At 58.2% G+C, this 15067-nt stretch overlaps 1 protein-coding gene across 1 annotated transcript; it reads right to left on the reverse strand.

Moving 5' to 3' along the window:
- Positions 1 to 1149: 1149 nt before the first annotated feature.
- Positions 1150 to 5930, reverse strand: SOX18 (SRY-box transcription factor 18). The gene is made up of 2 exons (XM_069802881.1): positions 5302 to 5930; positions 1150 to 2871 (listed from the first exon to the last, which is right to left on the reverse strand). The coding sequence occupies exons 1-2, from the start codon at positions 5714 to 5716 to the stop codon at positions 2021 to 2023; spliced, it is 1266 nt and encodes a 421-aa protein (XP_069658982.1). The 5' UTR covers positions 5717 to 5930; the 3' UTR covers positions 1150 to 2020.
- Between the last annotated feature and the right edge of the window lie 9137 nt (positions 5931 to 15067).

Consider the following 15067-nt stretch of genomic DNA (forward strand, 5'->3'; position numbering starts at 1 on the left):
CATAGTCATCGGCGGCGGCACAGGATGCTTCTCATTTGGTGTTGTGTTTGTTTGCTGCGGCGCGGGTTCTGGCACCCGCCGGGCGCCCGCCAGCCCTCCCGTGTAGGTAGTGAGGTCATTTTTCCATGTATTCCCCCTTTTTACATACTGTATATGGAAAGACAATGAAGAGCCTTTCTGGCGTTTAATGGGAACGCGTCGCCAGCCCCCAAAGTGGTCCCGTTTATTAGCGCTTCACATTAAACAACAAAAAAAAAGTGAGTCAGGATTTAGTCCTGTTAACACTAATGTGAATTTAATTTAGGAGAAGCTTGAAAATTAATGTCATTTGTTAAATATCCATTTCCCCTAAAAGGCAATTCTTTGCCAACAACAACAACAAAAAACTCTTCTTCTATTCAATTTTTTTTTTTTTAAATAGCCTTTTTTGGCGATATCAGCCTGGTTTAAATCACTCGGCGTTCAAGGAACGGATGCCACCGGGGTTTTATGCAACAGATTGTCATTTCTCCTTTTCAAATTGAACAAAAAAACGCTGTAAATCATAAAGTGTTTCACAGGAGGGGGATGAGGCTCTGGCAAAGCACTGGCAAGACCCGCCGGCTGCCGGAGCCGGGAAGCAGCCAGCGAGAGCCGGGAGGTGGAAGGGCTCCGGCACACGGGGTTTTCTTCCAGCTCTGAGGACTAGAGCGAAGGCGTCGGAGCAGCCAGGCTCTATTTTTGGGGGGTTTCATGGGAAAAACGGGGTGAGCCGTGGGGACCACACACCGATGCGCTGCCAGCTTGGCAAAATAATAACCACACCGAGGCTCTTTTCGGAGGAGGATATCACATGTTTTATTATATTCTAATCTGAGAACAGCTGCTTTTCCTGCAGAGCGCATCTCCGGGCGGCACGGCGCAGTGCCGTGGGGCGGCCGCCAGCGTCCCATCCCGGTGCCGGTGCTGCCGGAGCCGCCGTCCCGCGCCGAGCCGAGCCGCGCTCGCGGAGCCCGAGGCGGCTGATGGGGCGGGCGGGCGGCAGCCTGGAAATTAATACATTTGCCAGGTTGTCAAAACATTAATCAACGGATACAAAAATCTGGAAATGGTTGGGACAACATGTATTTGCGGAAAATATGTGTTCACACAACAAGCACACAAGATGGGAACAATTATATGAAGATGTTTTAATAATTAACCAGTATAAAACAGTTTGCTCTCCATACAGTTCTAGACAATAAAAGTGTTTGCAGTCATATTTTTCTTTTGTACAAAATTCCAGTCAATTGTTCCACAATATTTACATTGTCATTCCCTTTTCACAAAATATCTCCTTCCCCCCCCTTTTTTTTTTTAAATCCAGCTTTGCTACATAAATGCTTTAGATCTCATGGATATCCCTTGATTTATTTTTAAAAAGTCTAATAAAAAAAACCCCAAAGACATTAAATACCATTTTATATATAAAAATGCTTAGTAAAAATATAGTTTTGTTGCCCAATTAAAATATATTGCTGAGAATACAGTAAAAACTGTCCTAAAGCCCACCCCTAACGGGCGCCGACTCTTTAATGGCCCCGCCAAAGTCTTCCTAAAAGTTTTTTTTTTTTTTTCCCCTCCCGCAAGTTCGCCTGCCCTTGGGTTAAATACTGGGGGCAGGTCGCTTCGGCTCGTCCTGGTGGTGGTTGTTTCAGGCAGGATTTACTGGAATTGGCTTAGAAATGCCCCTTCGAGCTGGTGGGAGCTACAGCTACGCCCTGCCGAGGGCTGGAGCGGGGAGCGCGGCAGGCAGGCTAGTGCTTGGGAAAGGCGTCTATCTGTGTTATATAGTTATACGGTATATCAGTGAGTTCAGCATGTTTTTTCTCTAAAAAAAAAAAAAATCCAAAATAAAAAAAAAAACAAAAAACAAAAGAAAGCGATGCATTTAATGAGATACTCTAAATATTATGGAGCTCGTGGTTAAAGGAGGATGGCTTTTTGTTTTTAGAGGAGAGTTGGGGCTCTCCCAGTGAGAGCATCGGACGGTGGGGCCAACCTAACCGGTGATGCAGGGGCTATAGTAAACAGCGCTGCTGGCATCGGACAAGGCGGATATCAAGCTGCTCTCCTCGCAGGAGATGCTTCTAGGAGTCACTTTGGACAGGGAGACATGGTAAGGGAGTCCCGAGGCTTCGGGACGAGTCCTGCTCATGTTCAAATACTGGTCAAACTCGTTGCGGTCAACGTCTGTCCACAGCTCGGTTTGGTTCAAGTGATCCACGCTCTCCATGTGGTGGGCTTCAGGTGGGGGCGAGAGCTGGCCCAGGTGGGCGGAAAGCCCGTTCTGAGTTCCCGAGCACATCTGGTTGTAGTATATGCTGGAGGGATGGGGAGTCCTCATGGCGTCGGCCAAGTGCGAGGGGGTCTGCGCGTAGGGCACCGCCACGTCCCGCCCCATGCACTTCTCCTGGGGAAACTCCATCTGGTGATGGTGGTGGTAGCCGCGAAAGGGCATCATGTTGCAGTCATCCTGCATGTGCGGAGGGAAAAACGCCGGTTCGGTCTGTTCCAAGACATCCAAGGGAGACATCTCAGGAGTTGGCAAGCCATAGTTTTCAATATCCGACCCCATGGAGTGGAGTTCTCTGAAGTGGTTAAGTGGGGGAGGCTGGGGGTGGCCCGGCTGGCTGCCGCCATGGTGACTCATGCTGAAGTTGTCACTGCAAGGCTGGGAAAGGTTATGCAGGAGGATATTGGGTTCCATCCTCTTGATTTTCTTGGCTTGCTTCTTTCTCCTTGGGCGGTATTTGTAGTTGGGGTGATCCTGGAGGTGCTGGATTCGCAGCCGCTCTGCCTCTTCCACGAAGGGACGCTTGTCGCTTGCGCTCAGCGCTTTCCATGACTGGCCTGGAAGGGGAAAGAGAAGTTCTGTGACACCAGCTCGGTCACCCGGCACTGGTCAGGGCGCGGAGGCACCCACGGAGAGGGAGCCCGTGAGGTGGGAAGGGCTCCCTCGGACGGTTCGGCACCTGAGCGGGGTCCTGGTGCTGGGATGAGGAGGGGCTGGGGAATGGGAGCCCAAGCAGGGCTGTCCCCATATCCCAGCACCAGGCTTAGGCTGTGGCCAGTGCTTTGGCGCAGTGGGAGAATGGGGGTGCAAAGCCCCGGGGGGGCCGTGGGAACCCCTCTGCCAGGGCAGGGGATTCTGCCACCCGCTGCCCCTCGGCACAGCCCAGTCCCCAGCATGCCTGCTTCCCTGCATCCCGCATCCACTGTCCCTCACTTCTGCAGCCCAAATCGCCCATCCCCAAACCCCGCACCCTTGTATCCTGAATCCCACGTCCCCGCACCCCGCAGCCCCGTGTCTCCGCATCCTGCTGCCCCATCTGGCCATATCCTGCTTCCCGTTGTCCCGCATCCTGCAACTCCGTCTACCCATATCCTGCTTCCCGTGTTCCCACATCCCGCATCCTACAGTCATGTATCCCGCATCCTGCAGCCCTGTATTCCCATATCCTGCATCCCCACAGCCCTGTACCTCTGCACCCCGCAGCCCCGTTTCCCTGCATCTTGCGTACATGCAGCTCTGTATCCTCACAACCCACAGCCCCACATTCCCACATCCTCTAACACCACATCCCACAGCCCTGTAGTGCTGCACCCCACAACCCTTGATCCCACAGCCCTACATCCTTACAGCCCACGTCCCCACAGCCCCGCGTCCCTGCAGCCAGCATCCCTTCGTCCCATATCCCTACAGTTCACATCCCGCAGCTCTCTCACCTTGCAGCCCGCAGCCCGGCATCCCCCAGCCCTGAACTCCACAGCACCCTATCCCTGCATCCCGCAGCACCCCATCCTTGTAACCCAGCTCCTGCACCCTCATATCCTTGCAGCCTGCATCCCACAGTCCTGTATCCCTGCAGCCTGGCTAGCGTGGCCCCGTATCCTTGCATCCCATGTCCCGCTGCCTCATACCCTTGCAGCACACATGCCAATGACCCGTACTCCTTCATCCCGCACTCCCAGCCCTGTATCCCTGCATCCCAATATCCCGTACCCCTGCAACCCCCAGCCCTGTATCTCTGCATTCTGCTGCCCTGTACTCCTGCAACTCACCTCCTCGGCCCTGTATCCCTGCATCTCAACACCCCGTACCCCTGCAGCATATATCCCCAGACTTGTAATTCTGCATCCCAATACCCCGTACCCCTGCAACCCACATCTCCAGCCCCGTATCCCTGCCTCCTACTGCCCTATACCCCTGCAGCCCACATCCCCAGCCCCATAACCGCCTATCCCTACATCCCCAGCCTCGTACGCCTACATCCCTTCAGCCGCAGCCCTGTACCCCCACGTCTGCCTCCTCAGCTCCATACCCCCGCAGCCCTGCATTCTTGCAGCCCGCATCCCCAGCCCCATACCCCTATACACCCAGTCCTGTACCCCTCCATCCCTGCCTCCCTAGCTCTGCACCCCCTCATCCCACAATGCTGCACTCTTGCAGCCCACATCCCCAGCCCCATACCCCCATATCCTTGCACCTCCAGCTCCATACCCCCACATCTCTGCCTCCTCAGCTCTGCACCCCCTCATCCCACACCCCTGCACTCTCGCAGCCCGCATACCCAGCCCCGTACCCCTCCATCCCCAGCCCCGTACCCCTCCATCCCTGCCTCCCTAGCTCCGCACCCCCTCATCCCACATCCCTGCACTCTTGCAGCCTGCATCCCCAGCCCTGTACCCCTCCATCCCTGTCTCCCTAACTCTGCACCCCACACCCCTGCACCCTCGCAGCCTGCACCCCCAGCCCCATACCCCTCCATCCCCAGCCCCGTACCCCTCCATCCCTGCCTCCCTAGCTCTGCACCCCTTCATCCCACAGCCCTGCACTCTTGCAGCCTGCACCCCCAGCCCCGTACCCCTCCATGCCTGCCTCCCTAGCTCTGCACCCCCTCATCCCACATCCCTGCACTCTTGCAGCCTGCACCCCCAGCCCTGTACCCCTCCATGCCTGCCTCCCTAGCTCCGTGCCCCCTCATCCCACATCCCTGCACCCTCGCAGCCCGCATCCCCAGCCCTGTACCCCTCCATCCCCAGCCGCGTACCCCTATATCTGCAGCCCCGTACCCCTCCATCCCTGCCTCCCTAGCTCCGCACCCCCTCATCCCACAACCCTTCACTCTCGCAGCCCGCACCGCCGGCCCCGCGTCCCTCCTTCCCCGGCCCCGCATCCCTCCATCCCTGCCTCCCTAACTCTGCACCCCCCATCCCCGCACCCTCGCAGCCCTCACCCGCGTCCCCCCCGTCCCCCCCCCCGCCGCCCGCCCCGCTCACCCAGCATCTTGCTGAGCACGGCGTTGTGCAGGTCGGGGTTCTGCTGCGCCAGCCGCTTGCGCTCATCCTTCGCCCAGACCATGAAGGCGTTCATGGGCCGGCGGATGCGGGAATCCTCGCCGGCCTTGCCCTCGGCTCGGCCCGCCGGGGGGCTGTATCCATAGCCCGGCTCGGGGCTGGGCGTGCGGCTGGGGGCCGCGCCGGGGGCCGCAGCGGGGGCCGCGCCGCCGGGACCGGGGCCGAAGGCGAAGCCGGGCTCGGGGCTGGAAGTGCGGCTGGAGGGGGAGGCGGCTCCCGGGGGGCGAGGGAAGGCGAGCCCGGGCTCAGCGGCCGGCACGGCGGCGGTGACCCATGAACAGTCGCCCCGGGGTTGCGATATCTCCTCTCGGCAGTAGTTAGACTCAGATATATTCATTCCAGCTGGACAGCACTTTGTGTCCGACCCGACCGGGTGCCGGAGAGAGAACCGGGTCCCGCCGCGTCCCACCGCCGCGTCCAGCAGCCGCCGAGCAGCAGCCCCGCCGCTCGCCTCCGCTTCGGGGGGATTTGGGGTCGGCTCGCTTTGTTTTGGTTGCTTTCCTTTTTTTTTTTTTTTTTTTCCTCTTTTATTTTTTTTTTTTCCCCCCTTTCCCCCCAAAAAAAACTTTTGGGATGATGCTGGGCTGGAAGGGGCAAAATATAGCCAGGCTGGACCAATCAGCGGGGCGCAGGGGAGGAGGAGGAGGAGGAGGACGAGAGGAGGAGGAGGAGGAGATGATGCGGGGGAGGAGGAGAAGGAGGAGATGAGGGGGAGGAAGAGGAGGAAGGGGGGCGTCCCCAGGCACCAGCAGGAAGAGCCACCCGGGGAGGGCCGGGCTGGGACCGGTGTGGACGCTGCTGCCCAGTTCCCTTCCTTCCAAGGAGGAGGGTTGTTAATTTTTTCGCTGCCTTCTTTTCCTTTCTTTCCTTCTTCTTTTTTTTTTTTTCTTTGCAAGCCCCTTTCCTGGCTACTTGCGATCTGCCTGTGCCCCCCGCCCCCGCAGCCCCTCGAGCCGAGGCAGGGAAGTGTTTAGATTTGCCTGCCAGGCTGCCTGTTTGCAGGCGGACAGGGATGCTTGGGGCTTTGCCTTTATTTTTCTTATGACTTATTTCGTGTGTGTGTTTTGGCCAGCGTTCCCCATCTGGGGTCGGGAGCAGCCCTGAGGTGAAGGCAGGGGCAAGCCCTCTTTACCCAGCAATTTTCTGGTTGGAATTTCAGTGCCGGGGCGAGAAATGGCTCCTTGCTTTTAAGCACCATTCACACGAAAAGAAATGTGTTTCCAGCCTTTCGGCGTAGGGACTGTTGAGGAATGGGGGGTTCACTGGCAGCCGGCTAGTCGCGGCTAAAACCTGCCTCCCGAGCTGCGCTGCTGGGGCTGGCACGGCCGTACCGTTGCCGCACGCGCCGTGGGCACGGCAGCACACCCACGGCACGCTGCCGTCGGCGGCCGCGGAGATGCAGCGTGTCCCCCGCCACCAGGTCACTGCTCTGCTCGCTTGGCCACCGTCCAGCAGAGATTTGCAGCGCCAAGGGCCAGGCTAGGTGGTCTGAAAGTCCTTCCTGCCCTTCGCACGGAGGAGTTTGGAACTCTGCAGGACCCGTTTGCAAGCAAGATCTGCTTGCACACTGTCCCTGCTCCCCGACACCCCCCAGGCGATCGGGTCGACGTGTGAAAGATGCCCCAGCTCTGGGTATCTGCCTCCAAGCCCCCTCCAGCTGCAGACATGCCCAGGACCCCAGCCTGAAATCTGAACCTCAGCGTTAGGAAGACTTGGGGCACTGGGTTGCGCAAGAGCCCAGCTCCCAGCCTCCTCACAGCGGTGGGGTATTGCATGCCATGGTTTCTCTGTGTCTGGAAGTGATTTGAAAAAGCCGATCTGCTGTTAACCCTAAACAAAACAAAGGCCTTAAAAAAAAAAAAAATTAAAAAAATCTTGTCTCATTTATTCTTCAATCACTAGCCAGGAGCGACAGAGGTTTCGGGCTAGATTTCCTTCACGTTCCTGGAGCCTCTTATTAATATTTTGCAAGAGCAAATCAGCACCAGTCCACGGGAGAGCCTGTACGGCTGCAAGGAGCCTCCTCTCTGCTCTCCCCCATCCTGCCCTGGCCGTACAGCTGAGGAAGGTGCTGGAGCATCGCCATGCCGGAGGAGCAGCCGTGTGCCGCCGCCCGGAGCTGAGCCCCCGAGCCGCCGGAGGCTTTGGCTTTTTGCCCTAGCCCCAGGAGCAGCAAGGTGGGTGCTGGGGGGGAGCTGGGGGCCCCCAGCCCATGTCCTGTGGCTGCTTGTGGGGTGAAGCGAGCAGCCTTCGGAGCAGCCGGTCTGGGCAGCTGCTGGGGACATCCCAGGAACATCCTCCGCCGCCGATCCTGGCCCTTCTCCCGGGCTTTGGCCGAGCACACGGCGCTTTCCCCGCTTGCATCTACCCTGCGCCTCCCACATGGCCCCAGCAGCATCCTTGGCCTCCTGGCGGGCTCAGGACCACGGCTGGACCTGGTGCCACCGGCTGGCATTTGGGATGTGGTGGGGATGAGCTGCAGCGGGGCGGGAGAGGGGGCAGCTTAGTTTTTTCCCAGCTCTGGAAACGGTGCTAAGAGCCACGGCAAACCCTCCTGGGGGGGGGGAGGCAGACACAGAGCCTCGTGACTGCCACGCTTGCTCTGGGCAACATCTCCAAGCGTGGGCCTCCTCTGCATGGGATGGCAGTGGGCTTGCGATGCTTTCCTTACGCTGGGGAGGCGTGGGGTGGGGGATCAGAGCCGTGCTGCTGTCCCTGTTGCACTGAGGTCATTTGGGACCTCCTCTGCCCATGGAGCAAAGCCGGGCACTTTGACCCCAGAGCATGTGTACGGTGCAAACCCTGCCTCGCAGCGTATTTGCTGCTGATGCTGCATCCCGGTGCGGGGATGGGGGGAAGAGCCAGGGAGGGTGGTGGAGGACAAAAAGAAGGACACGGTTGCTGGAGGAGGAGGGATGAGAGCTTCGAAGCAGGGAGAGAAGGGAAGGAGAGCTGCGAGGGGGGATGGAGCAGAGTGCAAAGCACCTAAAAATGCCCGGGTGCAAAAATGCCTGGGTGCAAAGCACCCAAAAAATGCCTGGACTGGCCTGGGAGGGGCGTGGAGGGGCCACGCTGCCTGCCTGTGTGGGCAATGCCACACTGCTTCGCTCCCCCTCCCCACAGCTGGCACCCACTCCAGACAGCAAAATCACCCTCACCCAGCCAGGGTGTGGGGTGAAGCGTGCGGGGTCTGTGCCCAGCTCAGCTTTCCGGGGGCGGGGGACGGGACGGATGCATAAATCCCCCTCCTTTTGCCCCGCTGCCCCGGGGATGTGGGTACGTGGGTACATGGCACCAGGTGCTGGTGACCTACCGGCCCCGGCTCCTCACCGGCCGTATCTGCATCGGCACGCAGGGAGAAAGCGCTGGACATCCCTGGGCAGAGATAAGATCGGCATGCACGCCAGCTGGGTCACCTCTCCCTGTGCCCTCCTTGCCAGGCCTGGCATTGGGCGAGCTGGACTCCGGCCCAGCACACCACCTCAGGAGTTGTCTATTATTATTTTTTTCTTTTTTTTTTTTTTCTTTTTTTTTTCCCCCCAGTTTTATTGGGCTGGCAGCTCGCCGCCCCCCCACCCTGGCCCCCGGTTTCCCTTCCTAGCATCCCATGGAGCCCAGCACCACACCTAGCAAAGGAAGCGTGGCGGGGACGGCAGCCTCCGCTCCCCAGCACAAAGGCATTTTCCCTCCCCGCCCCCAGCCCGTGCCTCTGGCTCCTGGTTATTCCTCCCAGCCTGGTCTGATGCTGAGCTCCCACCAGCCTAAAAATAGATGCGGCACCACCTGGTCCATCCCAAGGGGTCTCGGGGATTTGGGGGCTTGTGAGGCAGGAGGGATGGCAAGAAGGCAAAAGCCCGATAGATATTTCTGCTGCTGATGGCTGCGAGTGGGTGCAGGAGCCCCAGGCTGGGCTAGGGGCTGTGCAACCAAATCCGAGAGATTTACCCCCAAAATTTGCATCCAGGTTACAGAGGTGGCAGGTGGATGCTGGCAGGGCCCCCGCGGCACAGCAGCAGCAAAGCCCCGAACTGTGATGGGAAAATTGTTTTTTATTCTCATTTTGCAGACGGTGCAAGGCACAAAGGGGAGCAGGCAGTGGGGCAGGGGCAGGAGCAGGATCTGTCCCTGGGCCTGGGTGCGGGCACTGCACCCTCCTGCGGTGGCCAGCACCTTCTTCACTCTCTCACACGGACCAGCCTCGCTTCTAGATACGTTCATGCCGCTAATGAATTAATCACCATGCAATTACCGGTGTGGGGCTGGTGCCGTGGTGTGTCCGATTGGATGAATGAGATATTTCACAGGAAGAGATTTCTTATTAATTACAGCTGATAATTATCTTTAGGCCACACCGCACAGGGACGTGGAGCGGTGTAGCCAGGCAGGATGGATGTGACCTACACCCGCGCCTTCTTCATCCCGAAGGAGATGCCCTTTACCACGGGTGGCCGAGGGGAGCAGGGACATTCCTCATGCAATGTGGGGGGAACCGTGCAGGGCTGCCCAGGCTGGCAGCTCCCTTGGCACCCCAAGAGGTGCCCCTGCCCCGACGGGTCCCTTGGGCTCCCCTGGGGCTGCTGCAGCCTTGCTGGAACAAAGGCTTCCAGAAGAAAGGCGCTTCCTGGAGAGCAAAGGACTCAGGACCGGAGCTGCTTGTGAGCCCTGCCGGGAGGCTGAAATAATCTGCTGGGAAACGCTCTGTGTTTTGCCGGAGCCTCCCTTTTTCCAGTGCCCAGCTCAGCACCCAGTTTCCTCATGGACAAATAGTTCAGTGGGTCAGGGAGAGCTGGCAAGCACCGAGCAAGCCAGCCGGGGGCTGCTGGGCGCCGGTAGACGCGATACGGCATCTGTGTTGGGAGCATCCCGGCAGCAGCCACGTGCCCGTGCGAGGGTGACATGTCCCCCGTGTCCCCAGCTGGGGATTGGACTCTTTCCCACCTGAGTCGGGGCGGCGGGTGGAGAACGGGTGATCGTGGCTAGCCTTAACCCCAGGAATGACCGGCTCAGCTGTTTTCTGCTCATTTGTTCTTTTTCTTCGCTTCTAGCTCCATCTAACAAGTGAAGGGCACTTGGGACTTAGTGGAAAGGTGCCCTGGGCCACAGTGGCTCTCTACCCCAGGAGCATGCCAGCCCGGGTGCTCGCTGCCACCCATGCTGGCAGGTCCCTGACGCCTGCGGGGCTGAGCCGGGAGCGTGGTGCGGACCATGCCGGCCAAGCCTAGCAATTAGGCACCACATCCGAGGAAGCAGAGAAAGTTGTCTTTCTTTTTCAGCTCTTTTCAATAACCAGAGGTCAGCCTTGTTTATACAGGATTATAACTGGAACGACAACAGCAATACCCATTGTGCGAGCAGGGAAACCCACAGCTAACCCGAAAAAGCTGTTTGCTCCATGCAGGCACAGCCGTCGTAGCCTCCTGGGCAGTGGCCGGAGCCCTTGGTCCTCCCCAGGGCCACCCTGCCTCTCCTTCCCCTTTCTTTGCCCCCTCCACGGCCCCTTCTTGCACAGCCCTGGCTCTCCGGTGGTGGTCCCACCAGCTTGGGGTGCCGCACTTCCAGCAACATCACCCCGTCTTTGCTCCCCGACCTGCTCCCTGTGAAACCCAGGGTGCAGCCCCCGCATCCCAAGCGTGAGTGAAGCTGCTGCAAATCCCACCCACGGTGCTTATGGATGGGCTAATAACCAGGAAAGGCTTCGGCACGGTGCGGTGCGCAGGGAGGGCTGAGTGTGCCGGGGGCACGCGTGTGCACGCTGGCTGGAGTCACTTCCCCGGCAGCTGATTGCGGTGGCAGTCGTTGCTTTAATATTCGGTTCCCATCACAGAGAGAGCCCGGGCTTTTAGGAAGGAAAGTCTTACACTTCTACCAACTATTTCAAGACTCCCATAAACACATTTTTGGTTCAGCATTAATGAATTACCTCAATGCAGAGCTGCTCATGCCAAATACATGAATACAGAGTTTAGAAAAGCCGCCGAGAAGCAGATTTGGCTGCCATTCAGCTGCTCCGATCGGCACAATTTCTTTTCTCGATTATAGCAAGAAAATGCGCTCTGCCTGTGGCACCGCGTCCTCCCAGGAACAGGCAGCTGGCCGACAGTTGGGCTGTGCAGAGCCTGGGCATGCCGGGGTTATTCGCTGCTTCCATCACTCGAATTGGCAGAAAATGCTGCTCACTGGTGCCTGTGCAGGAGATGCAGCCAAGAACCAGGATCCTGCTCTTTCTGCATGCCCAGGCTCGCTGCTTCAGGCCGCCTGATCTCCTCTTGGGTGCTGGGGAAAGGAAAGGAAAACTGCAATTAGAAGGATTTCTGAGCCTGGCTTTTTTGGGGAGGTGGGTCGGAGCTGCCTGTCTGTGGCCCTGCAGCCACGTGTGCCCACGAGCACCACGGCCGGGTGAAGCTCCACCGTGGCTCGTCTCTGCACGGCAGCAAACCCTCACCCGTGGCCTTGGCGAGCGTGCTCCCTGCTTTTCTCTAACAGCAACAGCCCTGCCACGCTGGGGACTGCCAGGAGATGACGTGCCCCCCCAGGGAAAGCACGGGCTCCCCTGCTGCACAAAACTTTTTTGCTGAGGCTCTGCTCTGCACTTTCCCAACCTCCATGCCCCGCTGGGTGTTTGCTCATCCCTTGCTCTTCAAGCATCATTCAGCTGAAAGCATCATGGATAAATGGGCTTGCGCGACATCACGGATGAGGATTTCAAGCAGGGGAGAGGAGGGGAATTAAGGAAGGAGACACACACAGCAATCACACCTCCACCGCTTCGCGCCTCAGGAGCTCGTCAGCAAGGGCTGAGCCAGTTAATTGCCTCCCTGCTCCCTAAAATGAAACCCCAGCAGCAGGCGAGCAGGGGAAAGGGGGCAGCCGGCTGCACCCCTGCGCCCGCTGAGCCCCGCAGCCGGCAGCAGGAGGGTCGCCTGTCCTCTCCCTCGCCAGGAGGGCTGATGCAGCAGCACAGGACGTCTCCATCTGGGAGAGGTTTGCTGTTCTCAAGAGCTGCTGTGGCTCCCGACATGTTTTAACTTAGCGCGAGGCATTACCTCACCGGCCTGCTGCAGATGGCAGATGGCTGCTGGCTGCGCCGCGCTCCTTTCTCCCCTCTCCCCACGTCGTCTGCAGCCTCTGAACCCAGTGCTTTCTGCTCAGGTTTTCCACGGACTGGCCGTTTTGCTCATAGGATACGGAGGAGATGGTTGCCAGATTTCTGAGCATCACCCCAGCCAAGCCTGGAGGAAGAGGAGCCCTTTGCAGAATCTGTGGAGGAACAGGAGCCCTTTGCAGTATCCCTGGAAGCGGCAACCTTTGCTGAAGCTCGCAGCCCACCTCCTTGCACACGGGGTCTCGTGGCTACTTCTCTGCTTCACTAAGGCTTTCACCACCCAGCAGAAAGGATGAGGGTGTTGCTGAGAGCATCCTCACCTTCATATAGACAGGGAAACCCTCAGAGCCAAACCCAAGTGGAAGAGAGGAGTTTTGGCTCAGAGGAGGGTAGATGCTGCCATGGCTCTGTGCCTCAGTTTCCCCATGTGTTGTGCAAGGCACGGGGCTACGCAGCCTCTCCTCGGGACCTTTGACACAACAATCTCCTCAGCAAAGGGCAAGATATATGAGGGTAATTTTGACAGAGTGCTTATTTCCTGAGACAGAACAATAATAATAATAATTACAATAATAATACTAAGAATAAAGAGAAGGGCCTGAGAGCTTTCCCTCCCTGCAAGCAGAGGAACAACTTTTGCTTTTTGGTGCTCTATTGGGGACATGAAGAGAAGGGAAATGAGCATGAATGTGCTGCATTTGCAGCTCAAAATCCCAAGAACTGTGACATCCCACCCCATAAATTGGCCTAAAACCCAAGATTTAAAAGCTTGCTGCAGAAAACATCCTTTTCTTCACTTTCTGATTTCAGAGCATCCTTTTGTGCTGCAGCTTAGGGAAACCGGCAGCAAAATCCCCTGGCAACAGAGCTGGGGCTTGGGGATGCTGCGAGCGGCCACGGTGGGGATCGGCACAGGGATGCAGGGTGGGAGGAGGAGGACAATGTGGACCCCCAGGGATGAAGGCTGCGCCGATGCTGGGGATCCCCGTGGCTGGTGGGGTGCAGGGAGCCGGAGACAGGAGGGACGCGGTGGGGAAGGGCTCCAAGGGAAAGGCTTTGTTCACGGGCCAGCCGGGAGCGTGCAAGGGCCTCCGGGTTCCAGTGTTTCTCCTCCACTTCGCTCCTGCTGTGCGTGGGAGCTGGGCCAAGGTGGAGCATGGCGGGGTGGAGCGGGTCCCTGAGGAAGGCAGAGGACAGCCGCGAATTTAGCCCTTAAATTGCCTGGGAAAGCAGCTCTATCTTTCCATCTCTCACCCAAGCCGAGGCCGTTTCCCAGGCTGCTCGCCCCGAACACCTCCACCTCTGCCCTCCTCTTAACGACCCCTCTTGCTTGGCCCGCTCAGATCTGAAAGCTCTCGGGAAGGATAAGCAAAGGCTCACGACAGAACAGCCCTTCGTGGTGTGCTCGAGCCGGAGAAATAAGGTTAAAGGCTCTTATCTGATGGAGCCGCAGCCTTGCCAAAGCCTGTTGCTATCAGCTCGGGACACATGTGCTATTGGCAAAGCTTCGGGGACACAATAATACAAACAGTTTTCATTGTCGAGTCAACAATGATGGGAGAAGGAGCCTGGTGCTATTACCGGTATAAAAGGCGCGCTGTAGGAAAGCTCAGGACAGGAGGATGCAAGTTGGGATCAACAGCGGGGTTTAGCAGATTACAGTTATATTTGTATTCGGGAAGGAGAAACCTTCCATCCCCAGTGGGCTGGAGCCAGAAGGATGGAGCCGGGGCGGGGGGGGGGGAGTTTAGGCTGCAAGGAAAAACTCTTAGAGCAGTGCTGGAAGCAGCTGCAGCAAAGTGCTGATGGCAGCGGGTTTGGGCAAGGGCAGGAGGCAGGTTTGCAGCGCGTCAGCCTCAGGTCCTGCTCTGCCGGCTTGTGAGAAGTCACCCAGGGCAAAAACTCGTGGCTGTACATGACTGAGGGGGGCTGCAAGGAGAGGGAACCTGCTGCAGTGGCAACCCCGAGGCTTGCGGGATCCCTCTATGCCATCTCACTACAAAGTCTGCCTATTTGAAAAAGCGCATGCAGGGTGGACGGGCGATTTGGCACACGCTGCACCCAGTCCCTGCTGTCATTTGGGCAGATATGAGGATGGTGGGGAGGTCGGTGCCTCCACGGGGACTGATGTATGGGGGCCATGCCTCCCCCGTGCGTTTCGCAGGGGGAAGCATCCTTCCAACACCCGTGTCGCATCCCCCCACACTCTTCCTCCTCAGCCTTCCTGGGCCCTTGTCAATCCAAACAGGTGATTTTTGGAGAACACACGCTCCCGGGCTGGGTTGGATGTGTGGGAGGATGAGTGGGATGGGAGGATGAATGGGATGGGAGGATGAATGGGATGGGAGGATGAGCGGGATAGGAGGATGAGTGGGATGGAAGGATGAGCGGGATGGGGCCACCATCCTGCCCAGGGCAGCAGCCCCTCCAAAGCAGTGCCCACGGGGCTGCCACATGCCCGCAGCTCTGCCTGCCCCAGCCCCAGTGCCGTGCCGTGCCCCAGGATCCAGGCAAGGTCCCGATCCGTGACGCCACATGCTAGCAAGGGCACAAAAAGGGTGCTTAAGGGATGCAGGACCCAAAGCG

The sequence above is a fragment of the Haliaeetus albicilla genome, chromosome 2, assembly GCF_947461875.1.
Source record: "Haliaeetus albicilla chromosome 2, bHalAlb1.1, whole genome shotgun sequence".
NCBI classification, from domain to species: domain Eukaryota; kingdom Metazoa; phylum Chordata; class Aves; order Accipitriformes; family Accipitridae; genus Haliaeetus; species Haliaeetus albicilla.

Coding starts and splice junctions, on each gene's coding strand:
- SOX18 (XM_069802881.1), bottom strand. CDS start 5,716: ATGAATATATCTGAGTCTAACTACTGCCGAGAGGAGATATCGCAACCC. Junction 2,872..5,301: donor CGTGCTCAGCAAGATGCTGG/GTGAGCGGGGCG, acceptor TTCCCCTTCCAG/GCCAGTCATGGAAAGCGCTG.